Here is a 12496-nt window from a genome sequence, read left to right as displayed (position 1 = left end):
AGTCACAGCACCCTGTTACATGGCCCACTCTTGTCCTCTGTATAGGTGTTCTGACACCCCGATAAGAGCACACCTGACTCCTGAGGCAAGACCTCCTGTCTGCTGGCTGGGACACCTCTGACCCCTGGTTGAGACCTCCTGTCTCTCGACTCCTGGCTGGGGCACCTTTGACCCCTGGTTGAGACCTCCTGTCTCTCGACTCCTGGCTGGGGCACCTCTGACCCCTGGTTGAGACCTCCTGTCTCTTGACTCCTGGCCAGGGCACCTCTGACCCCTGGGTGAGACCTCCTGTCTCTTAAATTCTGGCTGGGGCTCCTTTGACCCCTGGATGAAACCTCCTGTCTCTTGAATTTAAGCTGGGGCTCCTCTGACCCCTTGGTGAGACCTCCTGTCTCTTGACTCCTGGCTGGGGCATCTCTGATCCCTGGTTGAGACCTCCTGCCTCTTGACCTCTGGCTGGGGCACCTCTGACCCCTGAGTGAGGCCTCCTATCTCTTAAATTCTAACTGGGGCTCCTCTGACCCCTGGGTGAGGCCTCCTGTCTCTTGACTCCTGGTTGGGGCACCTCTGACCCCTGGTTGAGACCTTGTGTTTTTTTATTTCTGGCTTGGGCTCCTCACCCCTAGGTGAGACCTCCTGTCTCCAATATGGGAGCTGTCTCCAAACTCTGAGCTACCTTCAGGCTTAAGCATATAACGACCCTGCACACACATATGTACTCACACACCTCTGACCCAGTAAAATCAGGACACAGGATTGATGGTTTCGACTCACCCAAGACGCTTTAGCTCCAGGTCTCAATCTGGGACTACAAAATTTCTCTGCTCAAAAAAGATAGTCTGGAACCTTGCATCAAGCCTTAATGCGAATCCTGTGTCATTTTGGCCTACATTTGCACAGCGGCAGGGCCTTGCACTGTGACAATACATACATTTTCAGCCCACAGCGGTCCAGTCACATGATCCTGCAGCTTCGACTCCCCTGTGTCAGAGAGTGTCTCAACGATGGCTGGGAATTTTAGTAGCGGTGACATCACCCATAGTGCAGCCATTGTCCATGCTCCCTCCTCTCGCCTGCAGCTGGTTGCTCACTCGTCAGAGCTGTGGGATCATGTGACCAGACTGGCGCAAAGTATACGTTTTTGTTTTTTTTTTTTACAAAGGGTAGGCAGGATAGGTAGAAGGTGCTGGGAGGGGGCATTTTTTAGAATAGTTATTGTTAGGCAGGAATTCCACTTTAATAACTTTCTATCTGATAAGGCTGCATCACAAAACTCCAGTTTGCAGAAAAGCTACAAGCTCCCCCCTCTCTGTAGAAGGCACTCATGCAGACATTTTCATAAAACCGCCGTCATATCACCTCAGCCGGATTTTCTGTTGGGCACGCTCAGAATCTGTTAATTTGTGCTGCCATTACACAGGAGCTAGTTAAAGTGTTGATGAGTTATATTTAGTGATTCCAGGCGGAGAAGAAGATTGCAGTGCTGAGACTTCAACACAGATATCTTTTGGCTCAGACAATCCTAGCACAGAAAAGGTAATTATGTCAACAACGGTTTATTTAAAGTGTATTTCAATCCGAACAATGAGCTTCTCTTATTTGCTCCCCATTGGTCTGTTAAATATACCATCAAATACATTTTTGTTATCTATACCCATGAAATAAACTTCAGGTCCAAATAAACCCCTGTAATTATTATTTGGACTCTAAAATGCCCTTTATATTGGTGGCTACAATATCACCCTTACATACAAATAAAAAGATTATCAATGTCATACCCCTGACTCTGCCAGGTACTGTAGCGTTGGCCCCAAAAATATGCAGGCATCATCATAATTTAGGTTAAACACCCACAACTCAAGGAACTCCTACCAACCTCTGGAGGAACCCTAGGGTTCCACAGAACCCTGGTTGTGAATGGCAGCTGTAGATCATGTCTGCATTTCTGTAGTCCCAATAGACTTGTCCTATGTAGACATGTCCTATGTCCTGTACACACTTGCTGTTATCTCAAGGAGAGTAAGGCCCCTTTCACACTGGGGCGGTAGGGGGCGTCGGCGGTAAAACAGCGCTATTTTTAGCGCTGTTTTACCACGGTATTCGGCCGCTAGTGGTGCGGTTTTAACCCCCTGCTGGCGGCCGAAAAAGGGTTAAATCCACTCGTATAACGCGGCTATAGCCGTGGTATTGCCGCGGTATAGCCGCGCTGTCCCATTGATTTCAATGGGCAGGAGCGGTTTAGGAGCGGTGAATACACCGCTCCTTCACCGCTCCAAAGATGCAGCTGACAGGAGATTTTTTCTTCTCCTGCCAGCGCACCGCTTCAGTGTGAAAGCCCTCGGGCTTTCACACTGAACAAACAGCCGAGGCTGTTTTGGGGCGGTTTGCAGGCGGTATTTTTAGCGCAATAACGCCTGCAAACCGCCCCAGTGTGAAAGGGGCCTAATTGGAACATCTAGTTGTTATCTTGGGACTACCGAACTTTTAGCCACTAAGTCGTAGAGATCTGAAAGTGGGAGTGTTTGAAAAGCTTAGAAAAAGAAACTGAGCAGGTTAAAGAGAGGTGTTAAGTTTAGTATTCCAGTAAATATTAGGGTTACAGAGAGGGTTAGTTTTAAAGTGGTTCTAAACATAGAAGGTTTTTTACCCGATTGCATTCTCTGCATTAAAGAATATGTTACCCCAGCATTTCATATTCCTGATATGTGCCTGCTGTACCATGTACTTGTATGAAAAAGTATCCTGTTCTCTTTGTATTACTTCCTTTGTGTGAAATCCCTGGTGTTCCTGCTAGTCCCTCTGCTTTCCTATTAAAAACTGACCACACTAAGCAGAACAAACCATGGTCAGTTCTGTACCAAAGATCAGACTTGTCCTGACACCCCTGATGTCGGGGGGAGGAGCCAGGAGTGCTGGCGAGAGACCCGAGAAAAGGAGGATCGGGGTGCTCTATGCAAAACCATTTAAAAAAATAAAAAATTATCCTTTACAATCACTTTAACCACTTGCCAACCAACCGCCGACATTATACTGCGGCAGGTCAACTCGTTCCCACGAATTACCGTAGCTGTACGTCGGCCATTTAAACAGCTATAGCAGGCGTGCGTGCGCCTGCTGCATGGCGGGGGGAGTTGATGCACATGACCGGTGGCTGTGATGTCGTGCCGGCCACCCGCGATCGTTCCACAGAGGCAGAACAGGGATCTGTCAATGTAAGCAAACAGATCCCAGTTCTGTCAGGGGAGTAGAGAGTGATCGTGTGTTCCTAGTGATTAGGAACAGAGATTTCGCTCCTCCTCCCATCAGTACACTCCCCCCACAGTTAGAAACACCTCCAAGGGAACACATTTAACCCCTTGATCGCCCCTTGTGTTAACCCCTTCCCTACCAGTGACATTAACACAGTAATCAGTACATTTTTATAGCACTGATCGCTGTATAAATATGAAGGGTCCCAAAAAAAGTGTCAAAAGTGTCCGATCTGTCCTCCGCAATGTTGCAGTCCGGCTAAAAATCACGAATCACCGTCATTACTAGTTAAAAAATTAAATAAATAAAAATGACATAAATCTTATTACTATTTTGTAGATGCCATAACTGTTGCACAAACCAATCAATATACGCTTATTGCAATTTTTTTTACCAAAAATATGTAGAAGAATACATATTTGCCTAAACTGATGAAGAAATTTTTTTTTTCATTTTTAGATATTTATTATAGCAAAAAGTAAAAAATATTGTTTTTTTTTCACAATTGTCGGTCTTTTTTTGTTTATAGCCCAAAAAATAAAAACCGCAGAGGTGATCAAGAACCACCAAAAGAAAGCTCTATTTGTGTGACAAAAAGGACATAAATTTTGTTTGAGTACAGCGTCGCACGACCGTGCAATTGTCAGCTAAAGCGACACAGTGCTGTAACACAAAAAATGGCCTGGTCATTAAGCGGGGAAATCTTCTGGTCCTTAAGTGGTTAAGCTTACAGTAACTGTAATGCCCCGTACACACGGTCGGACTTTGTTCGGACATTCCGACAACAAAATCCATGGATTTTTTCCAACGGATGTTGGCTCAAACTTGTCTTGCATACACACGGTCACACAAAGTTGTCGGAAAATCCGATCGTTCTAAACGCGGTGACGTAAAACACGTACATCGGGACTATAAACAGGGCAGTGGCCAATAGCTTTCATCTCTTTATTTATTCTGAGCATGCGTGGCACTTTGTGCGTCGGATTTGTGTACACACGATCGGAATTTCCGACAACGGATTTTGTTGTCGGAAAATTTTATAGCCTGCTCTCAAACTTTGTGTGTCGGAAAATCCGATGGAAAATGTGTGATGGAGCCTACACACGGTCGGAATTTCCGACAACAAGGTCCTATCACACATTTTCCATCGGAAAATCCGACCGTGTGTACGGGGCATAAGAATTATATAACTGTAAAACCTTAGAAGATATATTTTCTTTTTTTTTTTAACATGTACAGTATTCCCATTCTGTTCATGAGTCTTTTGAAAATGTGAACCTCATTTCCAAATGTATATGCTCTGTACAGTGCCTTGCAAAAGTATTCACTCCCCTTGGCATTTTTCATGTTTTGTTGCCTCACAACCTGGAATTAACATGGATTGTTGGAGGATTTGCATCATTTAATTTACAAGAACGTGTCCACAACTTTGAAGATGTCTTTTTTTTTTTTTATTTTGAAGCAAACAAAAGTCAATGTGTATAACTATTCACCCCCCGTAAAGTAAATACTTTGTAGAGCCACTTTTTGCAGCTATCACAGCTCCAAGTCGCTTTGGATAAGTCTCTATGAGCTTGCCACATCTTACCACTGGGATTTTTGCTCATTCTTCCTTGCAAAATTGCTCCAGCTCCTTCAAGTTGGATGGTTTGCGCTTGTGAACAGCAATCTTTAAGTCTGACCACAGATTTTCTATTGGATTGAGGTCTGGGCTTTGTCTAGGCCATTACAACCCGTTTACATGTTTCCCCTTAAACCACTCAAGTGTTGCTTTAGCAGTGTGTTTGAGGTCATTGTCCTGCTGGAAGGTGAACCTCCATCCTAGCCTCAAATCACACACAGAGGGGTACAGGTTTTGTTCAAGAATATCCCTGTATTTAGCACCATCCATCTTTCCTTCAACTCTGACCAGTTTCCCAGTCCCGACTTCTGAAAAACATCCCCACAGCATGATGCTGCCACCACCATGTTTCACTGTGGGGATGGTGTTCTGTGGGTGATGTGATGTGTTGGGTTTGCGCCAGAAATAGCGTTTTCTTTGATGGCCAAAAAATTCAATTTTAGTCTCATCAGACCAGAGCACCCTCCTCCATACATTTTGGGAGTCTCCCACGTGCCTTTTCACATACTCAAAACGTGCCATTTTGTTTTTTGCTAAAAGTAATGACTTTCTTCTGGCCACTCTGCCATAAAGCCCAACTCTATGGAGCATACAGCTTGTCGTCCTATGTACAGATACTCCAGTCTCTGCTGTGGAACTCTGCAGCTCCTCCAGGGTTATCTTAGGTCTCTGTGCTGCCTCTTTGATTAATGCCCTCCTTGCCCGATCCGTGAGTTTTGGTGTGGGGCCGTCTCTTGGCAGGTTTGCTGTCATGCCCTGTTCTTTCCATTTGGTTATGATAGATTTGATGGTGCTCCTAGGGATCATCAAAGATTTGGATATTTTTTTTATAACCTAACCCTGACTTGTACTTCTCAACAACATTGTCCCTTACTTGTTTGGAGAGTTCCTTGGTCTTCATGGCAGTGTTTGGTTAGTGGTGCCTCTTGCTTAGGTGTTGCAGCCTCTGGGGCCTTTCAAAAAGGTGTGTATATGTAATGACAGATCATGTGACACTTAGATTGCACACAGGTGGACATCATTTCACTAATTATGTGACTTCTGAAGGTAATTGGTTGCACCAGAGCTTTTTATGGGCTTCATAACAAAGGGGGTGAATACATACGCACATGCCAATTATCAGTTTTTTATTTCTGAAAAATAGTTTCTATATATTTTTCTAATTTTACTTCACCAACTTGGACTATTCTGTTCTGATCCATGACATATAATTCAGATCAAAAAAACATTGAACTAAAGGCTGTAATGTAACAATATAGGTAAAACGCCAAGGGGGGTGAATACTTTTGCAAGGCACTGTATTTTTACAGATACTGTGCATCTTGAAAATCAAGAACATAAGATTACCTATAAAGTGATCCAGGCCTAAAGCTGGGAAATTAAAACTGGTCCTATGATGAAAACATATCTAAAGCACTGAGAACTGCATTACAAAATGATTAGCAGATCCAGAGATATATGCAATCTGTGAGACTAGATGCAAGAATTGTGATAAATATATGAAGCAGCGCTAAAAAAATTAACTCAATATTGTGGAAGTACAAAAATGTATCAATATAATGACAACTTATTAGGTGAAAAAAACGTGTATAAAGAAATAAAGTGTCCATAAGAGCCCATTCAGCCCTGACTAGCGCCCATCTTTTCACCTTGCACCACATCCACTAGTAACCTGCACCCTGAGGAGGAATGTCAGTTCTCTCTGACTCTGGGGGTCACCATGGCCCTTGGAAGTTGGGGAGACCGCTACAAACTTTTTTTTCACCTAATAAGTTTGATGTCATGATATTGATTCATTTTTGTGTTTCCACAATATTGAGTTCAATTTTTTAACGCGGCTTCTAAAATTTATCACTGTTCTTTTTATGTAACAAGCCGTTCCATTAGCTAATAAGTATAAAAGGCAATCCTTCTGGCATCCCAACATGACAATGGGCCGCACCAACCTTCTTGGTAGATTTACTGTATATCATCAACTGTTAAACTCATTACAATCTGTAATATGTGGGACCCAGGATCACCAGCCAGTCACTTGTAAGAGAAAAAATGTCTTCCATGTTTTTCCAGTTAATAATTCTGGTATAATGTAAAACAGTGTTGCCAACCTACCAGATTGAAATTTACTGACACAAGACTCAAAATTTACTGGCACAGCCAAGTTTTTACTGGCAAAATTGGCAGTTACAAAATTACAGTTTTAAGTGTAACGTTCAGTATTTAGGCTGCAAACAAGTACAATCTGCAATTATCAATGCGATTTATGGTAGATATTAAGGCAAAAAATATATTTCTTATTTTATTTTCAATAACGTACAGTAAGTAGCTGAGGGCAGGACTCAGGAGGGTAAGACATTAGAATGGACACACATGAAACTGACTCTCACAGTGACACGGACAGCAATGTGCAGCACCACAGATGATGATGACACCTCACTGACGCGGCGCGTCTCCTCCTGAGTCACAGTGACAGTCTCTCTCCACGCCAGATGGTCCCTTCTGCCCACTCCAGTCCAAACAGCACTGGCAGTCCTGCTCCCGGCTTGCCTTGCTCCCATCCCTCAGACCCACACACTCGGCTCCGATCCACTCAGCTCCCTTGCACTATGAAATCACACAACATGTTTCAGGCCGCCCCCTTCAGGCGCCACCCGAACACACTGTAGCAGGCACTCGAATAGTCTTAGCCGGCTCTGAAACGGAACTGCATATGCGCAGTTCCAAGACCAGCGTCACTTCAATATTTTGTACTGGCAACCTTTTCCTGCCACTAGCAATTACTGGAAGGAGAAAAGTGCCCATTGGCTGCCAGTACTGATACTGATGGTTGGCAACACAGATGTACAACACCACAATAGCTCACCACCAGTATACAAGTCCCACACCAGGGTTTAGGGTTCCCATTTGCTTCAGAGTAATGCAAAGGCATCCGGAACTCATCAAACACTAAGCAGCCCATACACAGAGCTAATTTTCTGCAATCACAGGCTGTGACAGAGGAATCCCTCCCACCGAGGAGAAGACACTGATTAATGCTAGCGGCTATACGAGCCACTAGCGATAATTGCATGCAAAATCTAGCAGGCTGGCTGTACCCAAGTCAATCGATCAATCAACTTGGTATATTCAGCCTGCCCATACATGGTTTGAATCTTGGCCAGTTCCTGCTGAACCAGCTATGGCTGGCCTTAGTCGCCAGACTGTCCACACTCTCCAACTCAGAGATAGGAGCTGACTTCTTCCTGCTGCTTTTTTAGGCCTCCCTGCAGGCCGGTTAACCTATTCGGGACCAAAGTCCTTGAAATCAGGGTTGGAGGATCTTTCCCACCCAATCCTTGAAATCAGGGTTGGAGGATCTTTCCCACCCAACACATTTATTTCAAATCACTTACATATTTATTTTGATGTGTCACATCTCATGACAATTATCTCATTGCTTTACTACTTAACTAACACCTTTAAAAAAAATTGAACAGTGATCTCATTGTCTCATGATCTTTGATAAACATGTCTAAGTTAATATAACTAGCAAGTGATACACTTTCACTTGATAGATTAAAAAAAAGGGAATACGAAGCTGACAGAAAGCTACCTAAAATGCATATAACAAAGCAGTATGCCAGCAGTTTATAATTTTTATTATATAGAAAAGTTATTTTGATGAAGCCATTTTGTCTCATATGCCGCGCACACACGACTGGTTTTGCCGTCGGAATAAACTCCGAAGGTTTCTCCAATGGAACTCCGACGGAATTCCATTCAAGCGGTCTTGCCTACACACGGTCAACCCAAAGTCCGACCAAAGTCCGACTGTCCAGAACGCAGTGACCTACAGCACGTACGACGGGACTAGAAAAAAGGAAGTTCAATAGCCAGTAGCCAATAGCTTCCGTCTCGTACTAGCTTCAGAGCATGCGTTGTTTTTGGTCCGTCGGAACAGCATACAGACGAGCGGTTTTCCCGATAGGAATTGGTTCCGTCGGAAATATTTAGAACATGTTCTATTTCTAGGTCAGTCAGAATTTTCGAAAAAGAAAGTCCGATGAGGCCTACACAGGATCGGAATAGACGATGAAAAGCTTCCGTCGGACTTTTTCTGTCGGACATTCCGCTCGTGTGTACGCGGCATTAGACAAAGGCCTTGGACCCCTTTTCCTAAAAGGACACTTAGGAGGCAAGAAACTGTCTAGACCAAGTTCAGCTTTTAAAGGAAAAGTTGAGTGGTGAACCTAAGCTGCTTACATCAATGGATCTATGGATGGTTTTGGCATGAGTAACCTCTGCTTATACATTTTTTTCTTCATATTTGTAGTCTCAATTGCCCAGGTTTGTGACAAGTCTACAAGAACAACGTTCAACATAAATAATAATGTATTCCTTGGTACCTCCATATCCTTCGTGACACAGAACAAGGATCATGGCAATAGCGGCTGCCCACAAAGTCCTATGGATGCCTTGGTAAAGGGCGGCCAGGATGGAGTAAGATGTAGGAGTATCATCCAGAATGAAAGCAAGACATATCACCAGAAGCATGACGAGCAATGCAGATATCCATCCGACAACCGCCTGAGCCTGTACAGAGACAGAAATCCTTCCGATTACAGAATTAAAAAAATATATTGAAAAAACAGATGGCTCGATGAATGTACTCAATGTACTCTTCAAGCTGAATACAGTTACAGTACTTGTCAGACTGCAAACTCCTGGTGAATCATTCATCATCCTCAGAACTGTCAGAACACTAAACAGACATTATGGGGGTTATTTAAGAAAGGCAAATCCACTTTGCACTATAAGTGCAAACTACAAGTGCAAAGTGCACTTGATATTGCAGTGGAAGTGCACTTGGAAGCGCAGTCGCTGTAAATCTGAGGGGTAGATCTGAAATGAGGGGAAGCTCTGCTGATTTTATCATCTAATCATGTGCAAGTTAAAATGCTGTTTTTTATTTTCCTTGCATGTCCCCCTCGGATCTACAGCGGCTGCACTTCCAAGTGCACTTTCAGTGCAATTTCAAGTGCACTTTGCACATGTAGTTTGCACTTGTAGTGCAAAGTGGATTTGCCTTTCGTAAATAACCCCCTATGTGTCTTAGCAGAGTACAAACCTGAGAACAAAGGGCATTTTAGCTTGCACATGATTGGATGATAAAATCAGCAGAGCTTCCGCTCATTTCAGATCTACACCTTAGATTTAGAGCCACTGCACTTCCAAGTGCACTTGCAGTGGAAAGTGGATTTGCCTTTCGTAAATAACCCCCAAAGTGCTATTCCCAGCAGTGCAATATGTGACACATAGGGATGCACACTTGGGCTCGTTTACACGTGCTTTGATTTTAATTCACATTAAAGTGCCTACTGCTTCAACATACATTTTTGAAGCTTGGCAAATGCCCTGCGTGTTGATTTTCTATTTGTTTTAAAGGATCTCAGTAATACCCCGGTGCAGTAGTATCTCCAGCTCAGTAATACCCCTGTTCAGCAGACCTGCAGCTCATTAGTACCCCTGCTCAGCAGATCTCCAGCTCATTAGTACACTCGTTCAGCAGATCCCTCGCTCAGTAGTATCCCTAGCTCCGCTGATGCTCCACTCAGTAGTACCCCAGCTCTTCTGATCCCCCCACTCAGTAGCACACCTCCCAACTTTTTGAGATGGGAATGAGGGACACCTATCAGTAAAAGTATGCAGGCATAGGACACACCCCCTTAAAGGAGAATTGTACAAAAAAAACAAGATTGGTTCAACCAACAAGTGCTTTTTTACCACTACTATTCCTTTATATTAGCTTTTGGAATTTACATATGCAGCAATTTAGAAATCAGATGAAATGTTTAGCACTGGAAAACACTTTATGATAGATAAAAAGTGCATTTTATATACAATATATAGATCAGACCAAAATGAGGGACAAATGAGGAGGAATGAGGACAGAGGGACATTGCTCCAAATCAGGGACAGTCCCTTCGAAATCAGGGACATTTGGGAGCTATGTCAATAGTAATACCCAGCTCTGCCGTTCCTCTGGTTTGCCGATTCTCTTCTCTCTCCAGTGCCCTGCTCATCATATTGCTCCCATGCTGCACACCACATGTGACATCTGCTAGTTTCCCCCACTCCTGTCCTCTAGCTCCTCCTGCTCCAGTCCACCAGCTTTGCTGATCCTCAGTCCCCTCTCTCCGGTCCTCACTCACCTTCCACTATAGCAATCCCACTTTGTGCACCATGTGTGCTTTCTGCTAGTTGCTCCGCTCTGGTCTGGACCCCACTCACCTTCCTGGTGCTCCTTTCTGCACACCAGAGTGATGTCTGCACCAGATACTTCCAGAATATATACACATGAACCAGAAGTGAGTGCTATTGACACCTTTCTTGTTCGCTTGCTGGTTTTCCAATGCATCCTGGAATATCTCATACATCAAATACCTCCAGAATAAAGCAAAGCTAATGCTAAATAAATGCCCCTCAAATGCTGCAGGTGCTGTTAGTGAGCTTTGGCATAGACTTCTATGGAGGTTTTAGAGACATTTTGATGCAACAAGAAAGCTACATTGTGTATAATTTTTAAAGCCAAGCAAAGCAAATGCAACAACGTAATCAGGACTGTAAGCTTACCATTTTATTTAGTGAAAAGTGCTTTGACTGGCATTCAGAGTGCTTTAAAAAAGAGTGTCCAATGCCACATTTCGACGCAAGTGTAAACGAGGCCACATGCCACCTACACACGGTCGGACTTTCCGGCAGGAAAAGTCAGACGGAATCTTTTCATCGGACATTCTGATCATGTGTGGGCCTCAGCTGACTTTTTTTTTTTTTAAATTCTGAGGGACCTAGAAATAGAACATGTTTTAAATCTTTCCGACGGAATCAGTTCCTATCGGGAAACCCGCTCGTCTGTATGCTGTTCCGACGAAACAAAAACGACGCATGCTCTGAAGCAAGTACGAGACGGAAACTATTGGCTACTGGCTATTGAACTTCCTTTTTCTAGTCCCGTCGTACGTGTTGTACATCACCGCGTTCTGGGCGGTCAGACTTTGGTGTGATCGTGTGCAGGCAAGACAGTATCAGCGGGACTGCATCGGAACTCCGTCGGAAAAACCTTCAGAGTTTATTCCAATGGAAAAACCGGTCGTGTGTACGCGGCATAAGGGTTTAGAGTAGGGTTTCTCAACCTTCTTTCAGTCAAGGCACCCTTTAAAATTCTGCACTTGAATGCATTTCTCGGTTTAGACATTAATTGCTGTGTGTTGAGTTATTTTGAAGGGACAGCAAATTTACACCATTATACAAGCTGTACACTCACTACTTTACATTGTAGGAAAGTGTCATTTCTTCAGTGTTGTCACATGAAAAGATAGAATAAAATATTTACAAAAATGTGAGGGATGTACTCAGTTTTGTGAGATACTGTATATATATATATATATATATATATATATATATATATATATATATATATATAAATATATATATATATATATACACTGCTTGTGATATTATTTTTGCCCATAATTACTTTTTAAAGTAAAACCTGGAATGAGAGCCAAATGAGTGCTGCCATTGCTCTCATCTTTAAGAAAATACCAGTTTCCCGGCTGTTGTCCTAAATTATTAGCCTCAATTTTCTGA

General features: G+C 43.4%; 1 protein-coding gene and 1 long non-coding RNA gene across 2 annotated transcripts in view; one reads left to right on the top strand and one right to left on the bottom strand.

The window, feature by feature from the left end:
* LOC141132312 (uncharacterized) overlaps positions 1 to 12496 on the top strand; it is a 218840-nt gene that overhangs the window by 55142 nt on the left and 151202 nt on the right. The gene's annotated exons all lie outside the window — the stretch shown is intronic.
* LOC141132298 (O-acyltransferase like protein-like) overlaps positions 1 to 12496 on the bottom strand; it is a 104263-nt gene that overhangs the window by 17104 nt on the left and 74663 nt on the right. Inside the window, exon 13 of the mRNA XM_073620565.1 lies at positions 9253 to 9439. Coding sequence (XP_073476666.1) covers positions 9253 to 9439 — 187 coding nt within the window. The remainder of the gene's footprint in view (positions 1 to 9252; positions 9440 to 12496) is intronic.

This window comes from Aquarana catesbeiana, linkage group LG01, assembly GCF_042186555.1.
Source record: "Aquarana catesbeiana isolate 2022-GZ linkage group LG01, ASM4218655v1, whole genome shotgun sequence".
Lineage (NCBI taxonomy): Eukaryota > Metazoa > Chordata > Amphibia > Anura > Ranidae > Aquarana > Aquarana catesbeiana.
Note: the sequence above shows the minus strand (reverse complement) of the source record. Positions and strands in the feature narration are given on the sequence as shown.